At 47.2% G+C, this 26260-nt stretch overlaps 1 protein-coding gene and 1 long non-coding RNA gene across 6 annotated transcripts in view; one reads left to right on the forward strand and one right to left on the reverse strand.

Annotated features, from left to right (window-relative positions):
• Positions 1-24595, reverse strand: part of ZFPM1 (zinc finger protein, FOG family member 1) — a 112646-nt gene extending 88051 nt beyond the window's left edge. For 3 of the 5 annotated variants that reach the window (XM_083513579.1, XM_083513576.1, XM_083513575.1), the window contains exon 1: positions 24175-24595. In XM_083513579.1, the coding sequence (XP_083369705.1) occupies positions 24175-24214 (40 nt within the window). In that variant the 5' untranslated portion in view covers positions 24215-24595. Of the gene's footprint in view, positions 1-1335; positions 1355-21465; positions 21485-24174 lie in introns of those variants that run through there. The other 2 variants (XM_083513578.1, XM_083513577.1) reach the window with 2 other exon arrangements.
• On the forward strand, positions 1972-18959 carry LOC310711709. Its single transcript, XR_014528610.1, has 2 exons — positions 1972-2210; positions 15461-18959. It is a non-coding gene; the product is annotated as an uncharacterized lncRNA (long non-coding RNA).
• Positions 24596-26260: the final 1665 nt, after the last annotated feature.

Consider the following 26260-nt stretch of genomic DNA (forward strand, 5'->3'; position numbering starts at 1 on the left):
TCAGAGGTTGAATCTGGGACCTTCCACTCATAAAATGGGAGTTGTACCACTGAGCTATTACTGTGACTTGGAGTTCATTGGCTATTGCATGACACACAGGAGTGGGGTCTAGTGCAGGGAGAGACTATTATTTATTGCATTTATATCCCACCCTTTCCTCCAAGGAGCTGAAGGCAGCATACATGGTTCTGCTCCTCAATGAATCCCCACAACAACCCTGTGTGGTAGGTTAGGTTGAGAGGCAGTGACTGGCCCAAGGTCACCCAGTGAGCTCCATGGCCAAGCAGGGATTTGAATCCTGGTCTCCCAGGACCCAGTCCAACATTCTCACCACCCTGGCTCTCACACGACAGGTGCACTTAGATCATCCCTGACATGCTCCTGGGCTGAATGAAACTGGACCCCAGCAACAACTGGGATGCCAACTGGATGTACATCTGTCACCCTTCAAATTGCTCTTTCGGTATTTGCCAGTTTGCAGCAATGCCAGGCTAAGAAACACAACTGCACTCTTTAGCCAAGTTAGTGTATTCTATTTCCATACAAGTCCAATGGCTGCCATCATGCAGAGCGATCTGGGCTCCAGTCCACAAAAGCTTATGCCACAACACGTTATAAGCCTTTGAGGCACCACAAGATTTACTCTTCCTCCTCCTCTTCTTCGTTTGTAATCTCCGGATTAAAGATCTGTTTCATTATCAAATTAGTTTAATTGGTTAATTAATCAATTGATTCTGCAGAAGTCTGCATGTAACTAAACCAAGAGAGAAAAACACACTTCATTTCTTCCTACATGCAGATGGTAAATGCTTCAACAGGTGCCATTTCAGGAGAGGCTTCCCACCTGGTGAGAGAGAGTAGAATGCCTCTTCCAAGATACCAAGAAAAAAGTCAGTGGGCAGCAAGTCCAAGGTTAAAAATAGTTCTTTAAAAAGTGTTAACCAGGGATGTCTTTTTCAGCAATAAAGAAGTTGTGTGTGTTTTTTAAGCAGTCCATCTAAGGAGTTAAAAGCTGCAGTTCTTTTGTGTGTGTTTTGCTGGTGGTGGGCATTTCATAAAAGTCTGACATCAACATGCACAAATTTAAATACTTAGCTCAGTTCCTGAAGGGCTAGTTCCTAAGTACTTGAAACCGTTTCTCATGAAGCTTGGAATCACTTTTGTGATTACACATATGCCAACCGTGTGTTGACTACAACATCAACGGACGACTGCACCATACAAATGGGCTACCACTGACAGAACACAAAATCGGTTGCCCAGTTGGAATGTTGTATACTTCCACTTTAGCTCAAGGCTATTGCCATTCTAGGCTCTACTCCAGGGTTAACTAACCTGCGGCACTACAGACGTTGTTGGACTCCAGCAATCAACCTCAGCCAGCAAGGCCAATGGTCAGAGGAGTCCGGAAGCTTCCGGAGGGCCACAGAATAACAACTCCTGCTCTGGACAGTCAGAACTTTCACAAACCACAGGGCTTCTCAGCAGAGCCTGTTCACACATTTAGCCGCCAGTCATCAAGTGACTGCTGTAGATGCTTGTGTGAATTAAGAGCTAATTTTCAGACTTGGCGAGTTGTGTGGGGAGAGTAAATGTGTTTGCATTCATAACAACCGAGAGACAGGGCAATATTCAGAGAGATTATAAAAACAGGAGATTAACGAATTAGAGAAAAAAGCATTTCCTTTCTCTGCTGGCAAATGAGAGATGTCACCAAAGCATGTTGATGTGAGAAGAGAAGAGATAACAGATATTTTGGAGGAGGGGGGGGGGGGAGGCAGTGGAAGGCCCTTATCTGAAATGACTCAGAAGCACTCATTCCTTAACCCTATTCCAGCCCAAGGTCAACAGTTACATTCCTGTCAGTGTTTCATCCTTTCAAAAAACAACAACAAAACATTGCTATAGAACAATGAGGAATCTTCTTTGGCCGAAGCAAGTCAAAGGCAGTTACTCCTTCCTTTAAAAGGCAGCACAGCCAGAGTTGAGGATAGCGGTACTCAAGCAGAATTCGTTCTGTTCTGCCCAGAAAAACTATCCCCTGATAAAAGGCAAAAGTTGGCATGCATTCCCACATCTCCCACACCCTCAAGTGTGCAGAGGGAAGGCTTTCCAAGGATGTTTTCCAAGGAAACCTGGAAGGCTTTCCAAGGCTGAAGGGCTTTAGTAAAGAAGAGGCAGACGGGGAAGACCCAGGTAACTACTGACAGGTGAGCTTGACATCAATACCAGGGAAGGTCCCAGAACAGATCATTCAACAGTCGGTCTGTGAGCATTTAGAAAAGGATGCTGTGTTTACTAAGACCCAGCATAGGTTTCTCAAAAATAAGTCATGCCAGACCAATCTGATTTCTTTTCTCTTTTTTTGATGGAATTACAAACTTGGTGGATCAGGGATATTCTTGCAAGGAAGCTGGTAAAATGTGGGTTGAACGAGGCAACTGTTAGGTGGATTTGCAGCTGACTGACTGACCAAATCCAAAGAGTACTCATTAATGGTTCCTCGTTATCCTGGAAAAAAGTGTTAAGTGGGGTGCCACAGGGATCTGTCCTGGGCCTGTTGTTGTTTAATGTCTTTATAAATTACTTGGATGAAGGAATTGAAGGGATGCTCATCAAATTTGCAGAGGACACCAAACTGGGAGGGGAAGCTAATGCCACAGAAGACAGAATCAGAATTCAAAATGACAAACTGAAGAACTGAGCGCAAGCTAACAAAATGAATTTCAGTAGGGACAAATGTAAGGTTCTGCACTTAGGCAGGAAGAACCACACGCACAAATATAGGATAGGGGACACCGGGTTTACTAGCAGTACCTGTGAAAAGGATCTAGGGGTCTTGGTGGACCACAAGCTTAACATGAGTCAACAGTGTGATGCAGCAGCAAAAAAAAGCTAATGCTATTCTAGGCTGCATCAACAGAAGTATAGTGTCCAGATCAAGGGAAGCAATAGCATCACTCTATTCTGCCTTGGTCAGACTGCACCTGGAATATTGCGTCCAGTTCTGGGCACCACAATTTAAGAAGGATGTTGACAAGGTGGAATGTGTGCAGAGGAGGGCAACCAAGATGATCAAGGGTCTGGAAACTAAACCTTATGAGGAGCACTTGAAGGAGCTGGGGATGTTTAGTCTGGAGAAGAGGAGACTGAGAGGAGGAGATATGATAGCCATCTTCAAATATCTTCAGGGCTGTTACATGGAGGAGGGGGCATGCTTGTTTTCTCCTGCTCTGGAGGGTAGGACTCAAGCCAAGGGCTTCAAGTTGCAAGAAAGGAGATTCCGACTAAAGAGTCGGGAAAACTTTCTGACGGTAAGAGCTGTTCAGCAGTGGAACAGACTCCCACTAGAGGTGGTGGACTCTCCTTCCTTGGTGCTTTTTAAGCAGAGGTTGGATGGCCATCTGCCATGGATGCTTTAGTTGAGATTCCACAAATGAAAAGGGAAGAGGGCAACGTGGATACAACGTGGATACACAGAGGAGCTTTTAAAAGGTGCCCATAGGAGGGACCTAAGGGATTTGGCAGGTGGGGCAGGGCAAAAAAGTCCTTCATAAAAAAAACTTCAAAACAAACCAATCAGAAAATAAGAAGTTATTGACTGGCTCTCAGCTATGACAATCAACACATGGCCCTGAGAACTTATTTCCATTGGCTGGATGTGAATGGGAATGCTTTGGCATGGTTCCAAATCAGGCCTCGTGGCCATCAAGAAGATCCTGACCTCATCAAGTTATTTTTCAATATTTAAATTTGAACGCCACTTTCCCATATAAATATTCTCAAAGCAGCTCACAGCAAAACAAAATTAATAAACCAATACTTCATTACAATAACAATCAAGCACTAAATCATTTCAAGGCCTAACATGACAATCCAGCAATAACTCACGTAACGTGCAGACATTATAACATTTTAAAGTCACCATAAAACATACTAGCAATCATTTAAATATATTAAAGCAATACCAGCTAATGACAAATAAAAGCAAGCGTCCCAATGTAATTGTAGATCAACAATAATAAAAGCAGCAGCCACTGTGAGGCTATACCAAATGGCCCAAAAACTAAACAGTTCATAAAATGTGTCATAAAGGCTAAAAATTGGACATTTATATATAAGTGCTAAAGGGACATAGGAAGCAACCTTCCCCAAAAGATGTCCCTCCATTAGTCCATCTAACTCAGGGTAACTTTTGGCCCACTGAGTTCAATATGATGGTGCCCAGGGCCAGCCTACCTATGAGACAAGGTGAGGTGACTGCCTCAGGTGGCTGGATCAATAAGGACAGCAAGTGCAGCCTCCAGGGAACGCATTGCCCACTGCTGCTACTGTGGTGGCAGCGACAACTGTGGTGGGCTCCTTGGGGGCCAGATCTGCCACCTCCTTGGCAGCCCCTCATGCCGGTTCTACGGCAGCCTCTTGGTGAATAGGAGGTGCTGCTGGTCTCCCCCCACCCAGTATTAGAAACTCAGGTGTAGAAGCCAGACACCAAATGGCTCCTTAAACCAAGGTTACAGTTGCCAAAATGTCTAGTAGCCATTTGTGGGCAAGACAGCTCTAAAATATTGTTTTTCAAATGACTGTGATTGACTATCGGTTAAATATCTGCCTATTTCAGATGGCAACCTTGAGAACTTGAAGAAGAAAAATCACTTGATTCAGGGACAGTCTATGTATATATTGCCCTATTGCCCGTGGTGACACGGACCATTCATAACGCACGAATGTTCTTCACAACTGTGAGCAGTGGTGGGCAGTAGTGGGGAGGTGGGGGTAAGTGAAGACAAGCTACAACAATTAACTATAATGTTATTCACCACTCCTGCACAGAAAAAAGCACTTGGGTTCTGGAAATTCATTTCAATTGTGCAGATAAAATATAACTGATGGAATTCTACAGGATGGGGTGTGAAAACAGTCCAGATCCAATGAACTGCAGGCATGCACCTACAGAGGGTGGAGATGTCAGGTGCCATCCAGGTGCCCAGGCATCGTCACTTGGTGCAAAATGTGCTTGGCTAATTCTGAATACTGCTGCCACCTCCAGAGAGGAAATGGCAGGGGCTGCCCTCTGGGGTCTCCTGGGCTCTGCACACCCCCCAACTGTGATTCAGAGGGGGGGGCCTTTCCCCCACCGTCCGACAGCCTTTGATTCCCACTTCAACCATCGGTTAAGGTTGATTTGATTACCCACCCACCCATTTCCAATGCAGGTCTTTATTCCCTCCTATTCCTGATGTAGATTGTCACTCACCCCTTCTTCCCTGGCAGGCAGGCAGGTGTGTCTGGGGTGTGTGTGCCATTTTGTGGTTTACCTTCGGTGCCTAAATGCTTTGGGCTGGCCCTTCTGGTGCTGTTATGCCCCCGCCCCTCCCAGCAGCTTTTCCATGACTGGCACCTCCAGCACTCTCTCAAATTTCAAAATCTGTCCACGTCTCCAAAAGAGTTGGTGACCCCCGGCCTAGGTGAACTAGCCAAGAAAACCAGTCGTTAAAAACAAATGGATGCATTTTTAAAAGCAACGGATCACATAATAAAAGACTGGGAGCTTTGAAACTGTACACACACACACACACACACACACACACACAGAGAGAGAGAGAGAGAGAGAGAGAGAGAGAGAGAGAGATCCCTCCTATTTTATATCCAGTTTCACCCTTCACAAGTTCTCCACTTCATTCCAATACAGAGATTTATTCTCCCCCACACCTTAGCTTCAGTTTCTCATTTCCACCCGGGAAGGAAAAAGTTAATGTTATCCTTAAAGACAGGACTTAAGATTATACAGAATTAATGTCAAAAATCACACATATACAGTAGGATGATCAGATGCTGCTAAGATGTAGCTTAATACCTGCCCTGATAATGTTACTGGAATATAGTTTTTGGCTTGAGTGATCAGATGCCAGTTTTGAGAAACTAGCGTGCAACCCTGCAACAGTCTGGGATTAAGTTAAATGTGGTGCTGTCCTGAACTTTGCAGCACGCTGTGTGAACTACCTGGAACACTTTGCTTGTAGCATAATGCTGTAATCCTAAAATTGACTCCCACAGATCAGAGATGTGATCAATCTCCATTACAAAATCTGCAGGTTAATCTACAATGTGAAATTTCCCTGGCAGGGTTCCCTTGGAATGCTGACGTCTGCTTTGATGCACATGTAATTGGGTGGCATCCAGCTAAGTTTTACTCAGTGTAGACCCACTGGCATTAATAGGCAGGACTAACTTAGGCCCACTTAGCCCAGCCCATTCATGCTGTTGGGGTCTATCATGAGTAGAACACAACAGGATTTTACCTGCTACTTCTGATTGTCAAAATCAGCCCCAATTAAGAAACACTTGTGGATACAATGTCTGGTTTTAAAATTGCAAAACGGCTGTCGAGCATGATTAACTGGAACCTTCTGAGTGCATAGCTTCAACAGAAGCTCATGCTCACACTTTGGAAAAGGAAACTGATACAAAAGGTCCATTCATGAACCCAAATATCAACAAACCAAGTTGGAGGTCGCGGTACATTACGCAAGGCTCTTGTTGCAACATTGGCCTGCTGGACCCATCCATGCAATTCTTAGAATCTGGTCAAGTTACAGTGCCAAGCAGAGAAACACAGTACCACACAGCTTTTGGGGGGCTCCCAGAAACCAGGCTGACTTCCCCAGAAACCCCACCAGTATAAATAACTGGCCCTCTTTATCACCAATGCACTGAGGAGGATCAAACTATCAACACCCTAAACCTCCCCTCTGGAAAAGGCAAGTTAAGAATCTAATTGCCATCTCTGCACCATCAGAACTTCTCCCTGCTTGCTGTTTCCCAAGTCCTTTGCATCTCACCTGGACAGCTTGCAATATGCCTTGGAGGAATCTATTACTCCCTAGGTGGCCGCTGACTCAGAGAAAGGAAGGCTGCTCTCTTACCAAACGAGAGAGTCAACGCTTCTTTGTACAGTTTCTGGGGCAAAAAGATTTTGTACTGTGGATTGTAGTCTCTGGACACACTAGTAAGGGCATAAATTATCACCTGGCAGAGGCTGCACTGCCCCAATACCCCCAATTTCATATTTAAAAGCAATTTACTGGGCCCTATAGCGGTATGTAAACTTGAAAGCATTTTGATGCTATCAAGCAAAAATTTAGAAGGTGGAGGAAAGAGGGAGGGAGATTTGAGCAGGATTCCCAATAGGCAGGGTGTAGAATCTGGCTTGCTTAAAAAAAAAAAAGTGTTTTTAAAAGGACCAATGACTGTTTCTGAGTGAACAGCTGGACAGCTGTGGCTAGTAAATCACTCACACTTGATTTATTAGCAAGGGCCTTGCTAGAGCCTTGGAAGACTTTGTACGTAGCCACAAAACTAGCACGTTAATTTATATGTGCTGATTCAAGTTTCGGCTGACTGGCAGAAGGAAAGTTGCCCGCTAAGAAAAGTAAAATGAGATTAAAAAGAAAAGAAAAAGAAAAGAGGGAGGGTCCTCCTGGGCCACACCATAATAGCATCCCTGCTTATTAGGAGCAAATGAATGGAAGAGTAGCTGCTTAATGACCTACAGAATTCATACATTTTGAGAAGGGAGGGGAGGGCTCATACCAAATTATCCAAGGCAGATTACACTAAACCACCATCCCTGAGTTTAGGAAAGAGAATCTTTTTTCCTACTTAAAACAGCAGGTTACCCTCCACCCATCCCCAAGCCATTCTCCTATCCCTACTGCTTGGAAATATGCAATATGTGCTAACAGGAGATGGAAGAGAAATAATCCTGCCAAGATCTTGAGGGATGGCAGTGGAGGAAAATTAGGAATGGGCAAAAAAAAAGATGCCAGGCAGGGGTCTCCTCCTGCTGACAATGCAAAAAAATTGAGGGCACAGCCAGGATTCTGTACATCCTTAAAGTCACTTTTAAAAATATAAAATAGACCCTCCCACATGTTTAAAAATGGAAGCTGAAGCGTGCGTTTTTCTGGCCCCCAGGAAAGATATCCAGGAAACTGTACCTATCTGTATTGTTGTAGCCAAATCAGGAACCAGCAGCATTAACTTTGGAGCCATTCCTGCAATGCTCTTATGCGCCGAGAAGCTGCCAGTGGGCATGTGCTTGGAATTCTGCAGAACAGGTTCTGCTACCAGGCAGGCATTGCCAAAGCCAGATTATGCAGCAACAGAGGATGCCCACAGCCTCCCTCTGACTCCATGCTCCCAAAGAAAAAGAAGAGATGGAAGCATCAGAAGCTGCCTTGTACCAACTCAGACCGTTGGGTCCATCTGAGCGCAGAACTCTAACCTCTGAGTTACGGCCCTTCTCTCCCCAGTTGAGAAAAAATAGCTTCCTTCCTTCCCTCCTTCCTTTTTTTCTTTTTTGAGGACTAGTATCATGCAGCAACTTGAAAGTCTAAAAGTTCACATTGTTGTGAAAGATAACTAACCTAAGCAAATAAAAGGTTCAAAGCCAATCCATAGGCCACTGGGGGGACATGCATGCTCATACTATGAAAATGCTCAAACTGCCTGTGATAGGCAGCAAGCGAGGAGCAAAGGGGGAATTTAAAGCTAAAAATAGATGCCAGACTGACTACTGCAGCCTTTAAAGAGTAAGTGAAGAAAAACACCACCCTGCTTACTTTCTCTAGAGCTATGGCATTCATGACCAAGGAACTCAGAAACATTGCCAGCATACCGTATTTTTCGCTCTATAAGACGCACATTTCCCCCTCCAAAAATTAAGGGGAAATGTGTGTGCGTCTTATGGAGTGAATGCAGGCTCCTTGGCTTCAGCAATAGCAACACGAAGCCTCCGAAGCGCAGAGGAAGCGCTCCTGCCGTGCTCCGGAGGCTTCACGTTGCTTTCGCTCAAGCCCGGAGAGCAAGAGGGGTTGGTGCGCACCGACCCCTCTCACTCTCCAGGCTTCAAAGATAGCCGCCTGAAGCCTCCAGAGTGCAGCTGGAGCTCCCACTTCGCTCCGGAGGCTTCGGGTTCCTTTTGCTGAAGGGTAGGTGCCCCTTCAGCTAAGGCGGAGGAGAAATGGAAGGGGTTCCATTTCTCCTGCTGTTTCGCTGAAGGGGCCCTGCGAAGAGAGGGGGAGAATTTTTTTTTCTTGTTTTCCCCTCTAAAACAAGGTGCGTACTATAGAGCGAAAAATACGGTAAATCACAGGCAAAGCCATTTTGAAGGTAAACTGGTCTTTAGGACTACATGGAGGATTCAAAAGGTAGCCCCAAACTGAGTGTGAGAGTAACAGGAGAGGTGAATTCAGAAATCATGCAGTAGTATTAAAGAAGGGTGTTCCATGCATGCACAGTGTGCATTTATTTATTTACAGATTTATAAGCCACACTTTCACATAAAATATTTCAAGGATGTATACAATCTGAAACAACAACAACCACCCTACAGTTAAAACCATTTAAAGGGTCAAAGACATCCGTAAAGCTAGTTGGCAAATAATCTCAGGTTTGAATGGCCCGTCTGAATGATACGGTGCTTAGAAGACATCGGACAGACAACAGGGATGACTCCTGCTGAACTTCTACTAGCAAGGAGTTCCACAGGACAGGGCCGGCCACACTAAATTCTTGATCCCTGGTCAGAGTCAGCTAAACTTCAGGGGCATGTGGGCTAACCAAGTGTCCCATCTTGACCATGAGGCCAGCTAAAGCCACTCTCATACTTCTAAAATTAAGGGTCAGGCCTTGAAGGACGAAGCGTCTGGGGAAACCAGCATGCTCACAAACTGATTCCTAATTTATTCCTCCAAACTTCCCATTCCTGGTCACTCCAGCCTCAAACAAATGCACAAACTCCCTCTGAGCAAACAGGACCGTGAGGTCTGTCTGTGGCAGGAGCTGACACTTATACCAAAAGCAAAGACTCACATCAGATTTGTATCAACACAACAAATGCCAATCTGGAACTGGTGAGCACATGGCAGTGAGGCTGGATGGGGAGAGAAGGAAAGCTCTAGAAACTGTAAGAACTGAAAACACAACATATTTGCCCCCCCCCGTGCACCACAAAGCTAAGCAAAAATTGCTGCAGTAACCAGCCCTTTCCCCATTTTCTTCGGCTGAAATCTGTCATAGAAGTCATAGATAGAATTATACAGCTGGAAGGGACCCTGAGGGGCTGCTAGTGCAATGCAGGAATCTCCCTGGGTGGGCAGCCAGAAACACTGACCCATTGTGCCACCTGAGAATCCTTTGACTGAGAACCCGTTGCCCCTTGGGTGCTGTTGAACTGCACCTCCCAGCAGCCCCCAGAGCCAGCATGTTCTGTGATCAGGGAAGCTGGGAATCACAGTCCAACAACTTCTGGATGGCCCCACTGGTAGAGTTGGGCCAGAATTTCAATTTTGGCTTCTTTCAGTTTCTCATTTTTTCAGTCTTCTCCATAATTCTACATCAATTTTAGATTTGTTTACCAGTAAGTCCTCATGGTATTTCATTTGCATTTTGGTGTGAATTTCTCCTAACATGCACTTTTTATATGCAAATTTCTCCAAACGGATTGCATTTTTGTGTGTGATATGGGCATTTTTAATGCATACTTCATCACAGTGTATGAATTTCCGTATGTATTTCTTGGCTGGCGATCTGCTACAAAATTTGTAGGAGTATGAATTTCAAAGGAGGGCCGCATCTCTATTCACAGGTTGTTTTGGAAAGTGTGAATTATGTTGGTTCGCCTTTAAATACAAACTGAACCAAATTCCTCCCCCAATATCTGCCAGAAGTGGGATGTTTCCTCAACTACAGCAAGGCTCACTCCTCCCCTACCCCAAAATCTCAGGACCTCCCTCTTAATTAGTGCTGTCACCTTAATAAATGAATGTTAGCTGGTATTTAGTCAAATGGTTCATCAAATGTGCACCAGCATAAAACAATTCTTCTAACACACAAACCACCCTTTGTTTTTATACCATGCACTAATGCTTCATAGCAAGCGTCATCTTGAAAGCAGAAGGGAAATTTGGAATGCCTATTGGAATGAGGGTGCTTCCTGCCTGCAGAGTGAAAAAACTATTTTCATTAAAAATTATACATGTGCACACACACTCCTTGGCAGGATCTTTTTAAATCAATGAACAGTGTTCTAATCAATAAGACTGCTGCCCAATAGCTCCACTGAAGTCAAATAGGGCTTAATGTTGGAGTAGACATATATACACAGGACAGAATAAATCAAATAGGAATCAAATAAATAAGTAGTTACATTCATACCAACAAGACATTCAGGAGCTGGCAGGGCCCATATGAGACTCAGCTCAGGGACTGTGTCCATGCTCTGCAGGCAGGCAGTCCCAATTTCAGTCTCAATTTCAGTCTCAGATATCTCGGTAAAAAGGATCAGGAAAGTCCGGAGAGCCTCTGCCAGCCACTAGGAAGACCAAGGGTTGGATCCAGTAAAAGGCTGCATAGTAAGACCCCCTTTGGGCATGTGGGAAGGGCTCCATAGTTCAGTGCCAGTCGCCCAACTGTACACCTATCTGGACAGGGTCAGCCTAACTTCTGTTGTCTATGCTCCATCAGCCTCAAGGTTAGATGACTGCAATGCGTTATACGTGGGGCTGCCTCTGAAGACAGTTTTGGAAACTACAGCAGGTGCAGAATTTGGCAAGAGGTGCAGGGCAGCAACACAAGAACCGGCCTTTTATGCTGTGGCTCCCTGCTTGTGGAATGCTCTCCCCAGGGAAGCTTGCCAGGCGCCTTCATTGCATATCTTTAGACACCAGGCAAAAACATTCCTCTTTTCCTAGGCCTTTGGCTAGTTAAACTATCTGTGGCCTTTTACACTGCGGGGGGTGGGGGGTATTGTTTTTGTTTGTTACTATGTTATGTATTTTTGTGTTGTAAAGCACCCTGTGATCCTTGAAGCAGAAATTTAATAAATAACATACAGTATACTGGTAAATAAAATGTCGCAGCTTCCCATGTCCTTAAATGCTCCACACTCAGCAAGAGCAGTACCCTCCAAAAAGAATGTTTGCTTTAAGAGTCTGTTAATTGGGGGAGGGGGGGAAGGAACTATGCAAATAGCTTCAACAAGCATCCTACACCATGTGGTGTGTTTGTCTTTGGGAGGTGGTCATAGGCGCCGACTCCATGGGGCTTGAGGGGGCTCGAGCCCCCTCAAAAAATTTTTTTGGGGGGCTCAGCCCCCCCAATAATCTCGGGCGCCCTTCCAACAGAGCGCCGCCGCCGTCCCCCGCCTCCTCCCCACCTGCTCCTTCGCCAGCCAGCCAGCCAGCCGCGCGCCCTAATGGCGGGGGCTGCTGCCTCGCTGCTTCGCAGCACCACCGCCACTGCCAAGGCACTGCCGGAAATCCCGCGAGAACAGGGGAATCCCGACTGGCCACACCTCCCAGCCAGCCAATCGGCTGGCTGGGGGGCGTGGCTTGCTCTATTTAGGGCCGGAGCCACTTTATTTGCATATTCATGAGCTTATTTATTATTCATGAGCTTTCCCGGGCTCCCCCAATATTTTTTACAAGTCCGCGTCCCTGGAGGTGGTAGAATCTGGGATATTTCATCTCCTAAACTGCCCAAGGTTCCTTGAAGCTGACTTGCCCAACTTCCCTTTACCAGCAAGGCAGCCAAGTAAGGGTGCAAGAGCCACCCCGTCTAAAGCATTGCAGCAGAGAGGTCAGACCCAGGACAGGAGTCACCTAACTGCCAGCTAAGCGACACCACCGTACCACAGCTCAGGGACTATCCAAAAGCATTTAAGACTCGCCTTTCGAGTTTATTAAAAAGACATATTTGCTACACTTAGCAGAATGGAAGATAAGGATCTAAAAGCTTACTTCGAACGAAGCAACATCTGGGGCTGATAAACAGACCCAGAAGAGAAATCAAGTCTAAAAAGAAAAGAAAAAGGACACATTATATTACATATATATATATATATATATATATATATATATATATATATGCGCGCGCTACAGCAAGAGTGTGGGGAAGGGCCCAACCTCTCCCCCCTCCCCATCTCAATCAGATAATTAAAATGCCTGCATTAATCACATTTGCAATGGAACAAATCGTTGGAGCCCTCCTGCCTCCCCTTTCCAGGGTCTGTTATTGTAGTAGGCGAATCCTGCTGCCGTCTGTTTGGTAGAGATAAGGAAACCTTTATCTTACTTGGCAATCTTTATCAGAGGAGAGATCGAGTCCCTTGCTTATCAGCAGCTCAGATCTGCTTCAGCAGAAAGCAAAAAACGGAAAGGGGGGAGGGTTTCGGGGAACGGGGTGGGGAGGCGAGAAATGCTCCTACAAAACTTTACAGACAATTTCTGCCTCCGTGCTCCCACAAGAGAGTTTTGCTTTGTTTGGAGAGGTGTGTGTGTGCGCGCGCGTGTTTTTGTTTTTGTTTAAAAAACATTAAATGTGCACAACCACCCAATCGCAACCAGATCAATCTGCAGGCTTTTATCATTCCCCTCAATCTAAAGAGCCCAGGACTGTAACTGCTTGCAGAAACGCATATACACAGCTGCCAAGAGGTTTGATCATTTTCTGTGTGTGCCCACACTCCCGTGTTTGAAGTTAATAAATGTAACCAGCTATCTCGGCTAGGGATCAGCTCCCTGACTTCTTCTCTCTTTTTTATTTTATTATCAGCTGTCCACAACTATCAAACAGCAGAACAAAAGAGAAGGAGAGAGAGAGAAACAAAACAACTGGTGCCAGGGTGCACCTTGAGGTTGCTATGTAGGTTTGTCATAAAAGAAAAGAAAAACCTGATGGGAGGAGCAGAAAACAAAAATGAAGGATGAAGGGTGGACGAAGGTATTAAAATAGTCTTTATAGTTACGGTTGCAGTTATCTGATTGACTTGCAGCAACCTTGGCGGGGGGGGGGGACGACTAAAAAAAACAACAGCTAGCTAGCCGATTGCCAGGGCAAAAGCCCAGGAGAACACAGAAAAGTGGGTTTAAAAATTAAAGCCCCGGCATGGCCTGATAGCTGGATGTTCTGATCCCCTTATCGGAGTCACCATCAGCTCCCAGTTACAATCAAGCTTTTACTGCCTTAACTCAACGCAGCATCTACGCTCCAGCCAAAAAGGAAGAGGAATGAAAGAGAGAGAGAGACGCTGCGCTTAAGGCTGCTCTCTGAAAACCCTTAATAGTGAAAGCAATTACGTGCCAAACCTCCACAGGGCGCTTGCCACCGCTGGCTGAACCGGGGCAGGGGGGAAGAGCATCCAGCAGCTAGCTGGGGTCAAAGTTGCCTTGTGTTTTACGGGCTTCATTCGTGGCCAAAGCGGATGGAAAGGCACCACAACTTTGTTGTTTGGGGAAGGGTGTGTGTGCAAGTAAAAGGGGAGAAGGCAAATAGAGTTCTGTAAAATTACGTGCTTTGTGTTTTTTAAGAAGTGGATCCAACAGAGACAAGTTTTCCTCCCTCTCTCATAATAATACATAATACATAATAATAGACTCAGGACAGACAAAGAGGACTTCACCCATCACTTTGTTAAAATATGGAATTGGCTGCCATGGGACATAGTGGTGGCCACCAACTCAGAAAGCCTTAAAAGAGGATTCGAAATGCCTCTGAATACCAGTTTGCAGGGAATCACAATTGGACTTCCCATTTCAGCATCAAGTTGGCAACAAGGGATGCTGGACTAGATGGGCCCCCAGCAGACCAGCTCTTAGGATGTTATCATCTTCTTCAAGCACTTTGGGAACTGGGTCTATTTCCATCGGGCTATGGGGCACTAAAGGGACCCGGGTGGCGCTGTGGGTAAAACCTCAGCGCCTAGGACTTGCTGATCACATGGTCGGCAGTTCGAATCCCCGCGGCGGGGTGAGCTCCCGTCGTTCGGTCCCAGCTCCTGCCCACCTAGCAGTTCAAAAGCACCCTTAAGTGCAAGTAGATAAATAGGTACCGCTTTATAGCGGGAAGGTAAACAGCGTTTCCGTGTGCTGCTCTGGTGCCGGTTCGCCAGAGCAGCTTTGTCACGCTGGCCACGTGAGCTGGAAGTGCGGACAGCGCTGGCTCCCGGCCTCTAGAGTGAGATGAGCGCACAACCCTAGAGTCTGGCAAGACTGGCCCGTACGGGCAGGGGTACCTTTACCTTTACTATGGGGCACTAACTGCCTTTCTTGCTTTGGTAGATGACCTCAACCAGGAGTGCCACACTGTGGCACTATTGGTTCTCCTGGGTCTTTTGGTGGCTTTTTAATAACCAACAGCCATAGTATCCTTCTGCAGTTTGGGACAGGATGGGAGCCTATGCTTGGCCAGGGTTCTGCTCCTACCCTGGAAGGCAGCAATACTGGGAGACTTCCCCTGTTCCTGGTGCGAACTGTCCTACAGAGTTTTGAAGAGTCACATCCTGTCTCCCATGCTTTTCAACAGCCACATGCCGCTGCTGCACAAGGTCATTCAGGGGGCTACTATGCTGATGACACCTGACACTTAGCTCTATTTTCTCCTTTACTCTCATCATCAGGTTTGGCTCTGGAAATGGACCGCCCAAAGTCAGCATAAGATGAGGACAGATGAACCCAACATCCAGACAGACAGGAGAGTGATGCAAATGCTATACAGGTTGGTTGACCTAGATATGGGGCAGGGATATGCGACCGGGATGCACACTCTCAAAGAACCACGTTGCCATGTGAGAAGAGTGCTCCAAGATGCAGCCTGGCTTTTCACTTCCTCCCATTGTGGTGGCATACATCTGGTTCTTTAGCAGTCACCCACCCTAACACTGATCCAGATGTGCTAGGTTTAAGCAAGGTGGGGGCCTCATGCGCCTTCACACCATACTCTAGCTTTTAGAGACTCAGCCGTATTCTGAAGAAGAAGAAAATAAGGAAGAGCCCTGCTAGATCCATCTGACAGTGCATCGAATCCAGCATCCTGCTTCTACAGGAGCCAACCAGAAGCCTCCAGGAATCAGAGAAGCAGGGCATGACAGGAACAGCCTTTCCAGCAGCTAAGACCACAAGAGAGCTGCCTTCTACCAAATCAGGCTATTGGTCCATCAAGCAGAGTATCACCTACAGTGGTGGAAGCTCTCCAGGACGTCATTTGGAGGGCACTACACTCCCTCCTGAACATGCTAGGGAATGAACCAGGGACCATCTGGTGCAATGGAGATGCTCTGCTACTGAGCTACAAATGTCTGGCCACAGCTGGTATTTAGAGATAGACTACCTTTGCACCTGGAGGTTCCATACTGCCATGACTAGTAGCCATCAACAGCCCCTTTCCTCCTCCATGAATTTGTCCAATCCCTTTTAATGCCATCTTGATGTATCTAACCTATCAAATTAATTATGCACTGTACGATGGAGGACTTCCTTTCTGACAAAGGCACCATGCTTTGGGTGCCTCTCAACCTGAGCATTGCCATGTGCCACGCACACAAAGCTTGTCACTGAAAACAGGTGAGAAGCTGGTCTGGAATGAGGCTGTTAACTTCCCTCAGGTGCTCACATCACACCAATTCCTTTTGATCTTCTCTAGTTTGCTTCTGAGCCAAGTGGAAGGCCGTGCATCTTCACCTTTAACAGCCTAAATCCACCCCAGCCTGCATGACCAATGGTCAGGGATGATGGAAGAACATAGCAGGAGCCCTGCTGGATCAGACCCAAGACCCACCTAATCCATCAATCACCCTGTTCTCACAGTGGCCAACCAAATGCCAGTTGAAAGCCCAAACTCTCCAAAAGGTCTGGAGGGCACTAAGCTGGGGGAGGCTGTCCTAAATGCTATGAACCCAGGATAATTCAGGAAGTGTATCACCATATGTACACATGACGTACAAAAGCATGTCTGAAAAGAAGCTGCTGCCACAGTGACATTATCCTTTGCCACAGTCTGGGCCTTTTTAGTAGGGAGTCTGCCACAAGAATCCTCTTTCACCAGAGATTCCTGGCGTTGGACACTGAGCCTTCCTGCATACAAAGCAAGAGCTCTAAACAAACCCTTCACAAACATTTAAACTTTAGACAGTGAACTATTCAAAAGGGCTTTGTGGCAGAAAAATGGCATTAAAAAATAAAAAGGGTCCAGGAAACGGGATCTACCAAGTCCTATTTATTGCAGCAGCCAAGCCTCCCAGCCCTCAGCTGGAGGGACTTGTCTCTCAAAAGCCATGACATCTCTCCCAAAAGGATTCTGCTCATCGGACTGCAACATTTCAATAACGGAACAATAGCTTATGAAATATTTTTCAGAGGAAAAATAAGGGATGGAATAGTACCTCTTGACATTCAGCAAATACTAGTTAGAAGTTCCTTAAGAACAGAAGATGAGCTTGCTGGATCAGGCCAGAGACCCGTCCAGCATCCTGTTCTCAGAGGGGTCAATCACATGCCTGTGGGAAGCCTGCAAGTTGGACCTGAGCAGCACCCTGCCCACCTGCGACTCCCAGCAAACTGGTATTCAGGGGCATAATCCCTTTGACAGCCATGGGTCTTCTGCCAGCCAGTGCAGCATGGGCTGAGTAACCTGCAGCCTTCCAGATGTCGCTGGACTACAACTCCCATCATCCCTGACCACTGTCCACGCTGCCTGGTACTGAAGGAAGATGGAATCCAGCTGACGCTGGAGGGTCAAATCTTCCCCAACCTTACTAGGCCACAGTGAGCTAGAGGAGCAGTATAAGGGTAGAGGGTCTGCCTGGTGTCAGCCGTGATACAATTTTCTTTCCAAAGTAGTTCTTCGTTGGCCAGCACATAACATAAGCTGGCTTTCAAACTGCTCTGCCGACCTTTTACCACTGTTTGGATTAGATGCTGGGAGGTGGGCATGTGGAGCAGACAAAGGGAAGTGTTCCTTTAGACAGCATGTCATTGTAATTCACAACCATGAAATGCAGCAATGGCCAACAATTTAAGACAGGGTTGGGACAGATTTGTGAAGAGTAAGGCTACTGGTGGCTTGCAGTCATGAAGGCTATACTCTACTTCCAAGATCAGAGCCAGTACGCTTTTCAATGCCTCTTGCTGAGGAGGAACAGGGCTTCTCGGGACCTGTTGGGGAGCATCACCTTGGCTACTCCTGGGAAATGGGAGGCTACACTACACAAGCCTTTGGTCTGGTCCAGGAAGGCTCCTCTTCTTGAGAACTATAAGAAAGAAAATGCTCTGGTTCCAAGGCTGGGCCCTTCTCAGGTTGCCCTTTTACTTCTTATTGTATTATCATTTTTATTGTGCACTGTCCTCCCTTCACAAGCACTTCAGCTGAGGGGTTGCCCCAAAATAAACAAGCCATAAACGACAGATGTGGCTAAACTCCAGTTGAAATCGGAGTGACCTTCACACCACCAGTGGTAAGGGATGACTTTCTTAGTCATCTCTGTAGCGAACAGTCACGGCTAGTAACTGCTGTGGCGCTTCGGAAGGCACGCACATCCTCCGCAGGACGGGACAGAAGGAGGACAGACTCTTTGCACATACAAGCCCACCAGGTTGATTAACTGACATCTTCCTAGGAAGGTGCCTTAGAATGAGTCGGACCACTGGGCCGTCTACAGGGGCAGATCCACACCATACACTGAAAGCACATCCTCCGCACATGACTTATGCATCCCCCGCCCCAAGAATCCCAGGAACTTCAGTTTGTTAAGATGTGGGAACTGTAGCTCTGTAAACTACAATTCCCAAGAGTCTTTGGAATGAAATTGTGTACTTTAAATGTTTGACTTCCCCATGGCACATTGACTAGGAGTGGCTCCCCAGGGCTTCAGGCAGGGTTCGCTCCCAGTCCTACTGGAGATGACCTGCAGGCAAAGTGTCGCCTGTGGCAAAGCCCAAAGTGAGTGGTACCAGCCCCCGGTGGCATTGAAATTACCTAGGGGGCACTAAGAGGGGGTGCTGGAGGTATAAACGACTATCAGAATTTGAAATCTGGCATCACTGGACCAAGTTCATCAATTTGGTTGAATTAATTAAACCAAATAGTTTTATAACTGAATTTTGAATAAATGTGCAATTAATGAATTTTAGTGCGTTATCATTTTCCTTAGTGGGCTGGGCAAATTGCTATTTTGAATAATGTTTTTAATAGAGTAGAGGACCCAAAATGTTTGGGAACCACTAGTATAGTATTTCTCCTATTTAAAAAATGCAAACAAATGGCAGCATATCTGTGGCCTGAGAAGCAATTCATTATCATAGTAATAATAATAATAACTTACACCAACTAGCTGGTTAAATATAATCCAACGTCTCATCTTCATCTAATCACTTTCTGTCAATCTCCCAGGCTTCCTCCCCCTCGTAGATCCCCCCTTCTTTCAAATTTATCTGCATTTCACATCAGGCATTGGGGGGAGGGGGGAGATTGAGAATAGAAATGAAGCCAAGAAGCAGTGAAGCAAACTCAAGTCAGCAGATATGAATCAGGAAGGCAGAGATGATCTGACATCTACTTAAAGAAAAAGGGAAAAAAAAGGTCTGCAGCTCAGTTACAAGAGCCTTAACTCATGCATACTTTTCTCCCCCTTGAGAGAAAGCAAAGTAACAAAAAGAACAATTTTTCTAAACACCCACGTATTTCACTGCCCTGTGTACTTGCTGACTGCCATTTTCATGCCAATGGAGGGTGGGGTGGGGACTATAAAGGGTGCCTATCTGCCATCTCCAACCCCTTCATCAGTTCTGGCCATCTCTATCTGGCCTCCCATCAACATCCTCCACTTTATCATCCCTTCGCATCTCTGAAGAAACCAAAGGAGGAGCCGCAGCAGCAGCCTGGAGCTTTCAAGTGCAAGTCAGCTTAATGTATTCACAGAGCTGCCCATCCCTGCAAACATCCCAATCCATCTTCGGATCACCTTTGGCTCCTTATTAAACAGAGAACAGCGCACGGGGGTGACAAGAAAGGAGCTGGAAATTAATGCACAACAGCAGCTCAGAAAGACCTAACAACTCCTGGCAAGACAAAACAGGGTGGAAAGTTGAAAGGAGAAAGGGGGGGGGGGGAGAGAGGAAGACACACCACCCAAACAAACAGCATCTTCCGGAAGATGGAAGCCACAGGATCTCTGCTAGGCATGTGCCAGGGGGCGGCTAAGAGGCCTGCAGTCCGGATGGCGCTACTTTCCTCGGCCAAAGAAAAGAAGCAGGCAGATCACTTTGCGCCTTTCCTAAGCCCACAACTGAAGCAGCACTTGGCCTTCCTTGCAGTCCCCCAGCCTGCTTGTCATTAAGAAGTTTCCCTTCTTCTTGTTTTAAAGGTTCGCACCCAACACCGGATAATTCACACAGACCCACAAACCCTCCAGTTACACAAAAAGAAATGGGCAAACGTGACCAGCCCCTCAACCCCCTCATGAACTTCACTCTTGGTGTACACATTACGCACGTCACGGGATCATTTGAGGGAATCTGGGAGCATTTCGCACAGCACAGCTGAATGCCAAAAACATCATCGCAGAAACCCCTGGGGCTTAGCCTCCCTCCCATTCTCTTCAAGCGTTCCAGATATAATCCCACCTGCAACCCATTCCTTCTAACTAGGAGCTCATATGCCTAATCCCAAATATTTCAAGGGAAAGATGCACTCTGCATGTGCCCAAAAGCACTCATTGTTTCATATGTTCCTGGACTGAAACCTGGGGAAATTAAAGAACGGGGGCAGGGGAGGCGAGTTAAGCACATATTGAACATGGGAAATTCCTCACATTGGTTTTCCACTGTGATGGGTGGAAATCTGTCAAATCGACCCAATTCCCCTTGTATAAGAGGTTTAGTACCCACTTTTCAAGCCAGCAGGATCCCAGATTGTTACAAACTTATTATTGTATAGGAACGTGTTGCCCCATCAATACAGTCTACACTGACTGCCAGCAGCTCTCCAGGGTTTCAGGCACTAGTCTCTCTCATCCCTATATGTTCCTGGACTGAAACCTGGGGAAATTAAAGAACGGGGGCAGGGAGATGCTGGGAAGGGGAGCAAACCTGGGACTTGCTGCGTGCAAAGCAGATGCTCTCCCATTGAGCTATGGCTTTTCCCCAAATACTGTAGAAGACATCCAAAATAATGAAGCAGCTGATGGCATGGAAGTCCCACCCCCACAAACAATGGGAGTGGCTAAAGGAAAAAAAAGTTGTTGTGAGGCAAGGAAGAAGTTGGATATTCAGAAAACTTAATGGAAATTGCAGGGGTGTGAGCAGGGGTAACTATCACCCTAAAAAAAAAAAGTTTGCTTTGTTCTTATCAGTAAAAGGAATCACCTCAGGCAGGCAAACAGGTAGATGCAGCTTAGTATAGCAATTATTTCCAGGGGAAGATAAAGCAATATTATCACATGGGGCCCTGCTTCCCTATCCACACACACATCTCTTTCTCTCTGCCTTATCAGTGGCTAAGATCTGTTCAGGAAGGAAGGGAGCAGAAAAAAAGCAGTCAAACCTGCCAGTGGGAATGTTCCAGTAGTTGATATTAAAATCCCCCGTGCCCCCCCCCCAAAACAAACAATCACTTTCCTAGATGGCTGACCTGAATCCAGACCACCTTTGATGGATCAGTTTGAGAACCTCAAGAGAACTGTTTGATCCAGAGACACCAATACGAATGCCCAGGAGAGTTAAACTTGCAGAGAGGGTGGTGCCTAACATTGATGTTCCCAGATATGGAAATCATCAAGGATTACCAAAACTTAATTGGGTTATGGATATGCAGATCAGAGGCATCAGGGAGGACAAGATAAGCAGCAGCACAAGAGCAAGGAGGAGAAAGAATCATAAAGAGAACTTGTGGGAATGGGGCATAGGAAGGCGCTTTATCCAAAAGCAGAACATTGGTCCAATTCACTCAGTACTGTCTACTCTGACTGGCAGCAGCTCACCAGGGTTTCAGGCAGGGGATGTCAGGGATTGGACCTGGAACCTTGCAAGCACCCCCTGGTGGTTCAGCAATAAAAACTGCTGGCACATTTGCAAAACTAAGCAGGGTCCGGTATGGTTTCAAACTGGATGGGGGACAGTGTGTGTTGAGACGGTTTGGACCAGATGACTTTTGAGGGGTCCCTTCTTGTTCTCTACATCTCTATGGTTTGATGACCCTTCCCACAACCTAGCAGAGTATTAAAATGTACCTTTTAAAAAATAGTTGTATTAATTTCCAATATATAACAACTGCAAAAAAGATAAAACAAAAGTGGGGGAGAGTTGGGATTTTGTAACATGTACCTTAAAAAAAAACTTTACTTTTTAAAAAAATAGTCAAGTGAAACCAAAACTGTTTCCTTTTCTCCAGATGCAGGAATAGTTACTAATAAATGACCAAGTAGGAGATGTAAAATAGGGAAAACGTCCATGATTGGTCCAAGCATGGCCTATGCAAGCTTCCAACTTTCACATAACTCTTCACCTGCTTGGGAAGCCATTATCAGCAATGAGCTTGCTCCTGTACCTTGCATGTGGATACATTCTCACAGGGGCCTCGCTTTCAGTGATTTCCAGCAACACAATTCTCTCTATCGGACACAATCAGAGGGTCCTCCTTCAATGAGCATCACGTCCACAGCAAGCACTTCAACTGTCCACACCTCCAAAGGCCACAAATACAAATCTCAATGCCTCAATGATGCACATGCGAAAGCATTTTCCTTGATGAAGTGTGCTGTGAAACTCACAAGTCTACACCCACCTAGTTCAGAAGATATAATCTTCTCACTTCCTTTTTCTGTTATTCCTCCTCCAGGGAAAACAAGCTCATCAGGATATAAATGACGAGTACCAGAACGCACTCTGCAGACACTCAGAGGCAGGTGTTTTTAAGGCACCAAATGTCCCAGGCACAGACAGTGAAAACCTAACCAGGGTCTGAGCCCCTCAACTTTCTCCCCCCTCCAAGAAATTTCCTAAGGAAGACCCTCTCCCAAGCCCCCTCCCCTTTAAAAACACGCACCGCCAACATTTGCAAAAGTCCCTCAAGATGAGGCTTCCTAATGCAAGAGGAGATGGGAGTGAGTCAAGCGCGAGATAAGATCGCAATTTCAGCCCATCCCGACAGGGCGATCTTATCAGGACGGGACTTGCAGAAAGGAATATTTTAAAGCCTTTATCTCGGCTCTCATCAGGGGCGGCTCTATCGGCCTGGCGATCGCACGAGGGAAGGAGGAGAGGAGGGGGCGGGGATGGAGCAGGAAGATCGGGGGGCAAAGGACATCGCGCCGCCAACCCCCAAAAGGGGGGACTTCTGCCGCCACGGAGCCCGAGAGAGACCCTCACCGGGTCGTCTGGCTTGCGGGCTGCCGCTTTCTGAGGAGACACTGGGGGGAGCTTCCAAGAATGGTCATTGTGTAAATAAGAAGCATTGCTAGCGAGGGTGGGGTGGTAGCAATTCCTCTTATCCGGGGACAAACAAGGAGCGACAACGCCGCCGCCGCCCCCCCCCCGCCTCCATCTACAGGGCAGCTGTCAAAATGACGCCTCAACCCCCCCCCCGCAGACTGCCAAGTTCGTTCCCACGAGGGTCAAGTAAAAGGCAGGCGGTTGAGCAGCGGGGGAGGGACTAGAATGGGATCGCGCAATCCCCCCTCCCGCCCGGAGACTCTTAGGATTGACCTAAAACCTAAACCAGCAAGGAAGACTTTTGGGAGGGGGATGGAGCGGGGAGGACCCGATCCAGGAGTTGCATGGAAGTGGGACGTGAAACTGACCCGGAGCCTTCGGGAAAAGGCAAAGATCAAAGTGGTAGAAGCGTGGAAGTGCAGAAAAGAGGACGGTCCCGGGCAATTAGCCCCGCGTCGAAAGGGTCGGGGACAGAAAGCCCCCCCCCCCCCGGCCCACAGACACACGCCTTGTCACTCCTGGATAATTGGCGGCGGCGAGGGGGGGGGGTGTCTAAGCGCGCCGCAGTCAGATATACAAGAAGGGTGGAGGGAGAAAACCTCCGGGGAAGGAGAATCCTTCAGAGTTTGGCGGGGGGGGGGAGAGGAAGAAGTCTCGAAGCACCAACTCTGAATACATCTGGAAATTGGGAAGGCGCGGGGGGAACCGCGACCACTAACTTTAGATGCCTTGGCCATGGCATGGGGTGGGGGTGGAGAGAGAACACAGAAAAGCAAATAACGAAGAAATTAGCGGGATGGGGGGGGCGTTACTCCGAGCGGGCGGGAGGGAAGCGGCCAAGAACCGGGTGTACGGGGGAGGGGAGCGGGCGGACAGACAGCAAAGTTGTCGGGGAGGCGGCGCTGCTCACGTTTGATCTGCCGGGGCTTGCTCTGCTTCCTCCTGGACATCGCGGGGCGGCGGCTTCGTCTTCCTCTGGCGGCGGCTGCAGAGGCAGGTTGGCGGGGGGCGGCCGGCTCGCGGCTCTCATGCCCACCCGGCGCTCCCAGGGCTGGGCGGCGGGCAAGCAGGGCGAGCTGGCCGGGAGGAGGAGGAGAAGGGCTGCTCGCCCGGCGGTGGCGCCTCCGTCGCTCTCCTCCGCGTCGTCTTCTGGTGCTTCCCGCCGCCGCCAGCGACGGCGTCCCCCGCTGACGATCCGGCACTCGGCGGGCTCCGGCTTCCTTCCCGCAGCGCCGCTCTCTCGCTCTCTTTCTTCCTCCTCCCGGCTCCCGTTCTGCAAGATTTCTACGGGGGCTTCTGCGCGCGTGTCTGTTTTTTTCTCAATGGAACCTGAAAATGTATCAAAACCGCCGAACGTTTCAAAGGGGCGTGGTTTCGGGGCGAGCAGGGCCCAGGCGCAGCCGCTCATAGGGCAGCCGCTCGGATCCTAGCCACGCCCACCGGATAAGGTGGATGCAAGAAGGGGGAGTGGGCGGAGCTACAGCCGCGCGGAGAGTACGTAAATTAGGGATTGGGGAGAGGTGAGGACGCGAATGGCATAGCCTCCGCGGTGATTCAACCCATCTGATTAATTCATTGCTCGCATTCTATATCTTGCCTTTCCTCCGCGGAGATTAGAATTGGCTTCCATGGTTTTTCTCCCCACCCGAAGCCTTTTATCCTCACACCAACCCTGTGAGGTAGGCTAGCTAAACTAAGAAATGGTGGCCGAGCTTTGTAAGGCAGATGGGATATGACCCACATCCTAGTCCGACAGTCTAACCACTAAACCACACTGGCGCCCCAACAAGTAATGCCACAGTCTATAACCCTTAAAAAAAATATATCCTAGTCCAAGAATGGGGAACCTCTTTCTGTGGAGGGTTGTACTCCTTCTGGCATCACATGCTGACTGTGGGTACACAGTCAAAGCAAACAAGTAGTAATTCCATTTTAACTGAGGGTCCCACTTCAGCTGTTCCACAGTTAGCTGAGATGAGAATTCCCCTTCCTGTGCAGGTCAACTCAGAGTTGCCTCTCTGGGTTTGATAAGTTACTCTCAAAGAAATACTGTGTGTTTGTGTCTGAGATCTGCACAGAAAGGGGGGGGGGGCATATTTTAAAAGCCAGGGGAAATGAGGAAATGTGCTAGAAGGAAGGGACGCTGATAGGATGGAAGGTAAGGGGCGCTTCAGGGAGGTGTCAGGTTGCCCACCTGTGCATTACATGATTAATCATGCTTTAGTCCATTGATTAAATTCCATGCATTTGCAAATGAGTAAAACAATACACTATAGTTTTGAAGCAAGCAACAAAAACAAATAATCCCCACTTGTATCCAACTAAATTGTACCCACAGTAGATACATTGAAATTGATTGATTACAGAAACCAGTCTGTCCCAGTCTGGGAATGGCCTTAGCTGGTGAGCCAAGTATAGCTGGGCAAACACTCTTTGCCACTGAAGTTACCTGGAGCTCCAACAACCATTTATAGGTGAGGAGTACCCACAAGGCAACTCTGCACCTGCTCCTTCCAATGTAGACTCCATAGAGCCAAATTTGTTTCAGAAGATTAATACACCCCTTGATTGTAACAAAACCTCAAAATGGTTTACCACCCCCCCTAAAATTATCAGTAAAAATGTCCTCCCTAGAACAGTTGTGGGGAACCTCTGGTCCTCCAGATGTTACTGAACTACAACTCCCATCAGCCCCAGCAAGCATGGCCAATAAACTAGGGATGATTGGAACTATAATTCAGCAATATCTGGAGGGCCAAAAGTTCCCCACATTTGCCCTAAAATCTCTTAGAGAATGGTAGTTTTAATTCACAGTGTGATCATTTTTTGATTTGTGATGTTCAATAGACTATTTTTCCTCCTTCCTTTCCTCTACATATTCCTTTGTTTTCCATATTTCCCACCCCCATTCTCTGCCAAAGTGCTTTTCTTGCTGTTATTTTGCTTTTTGTAGGATTTAACCTGGAATAAATGTTTAAATAAAAATCATTTAAAGA

Source organism: Podarcis liolepis (assembly GCF_965112155.1).
Source record: "Podarcis liolepis genome assembly, chromosome: 7".
Taxonomy (NCBI): Eukaryota; Metazoa; Chordata; class Lepidosauria; order Squamata; family Lacertidae; genus Podarcis; species Podarcis liolepis.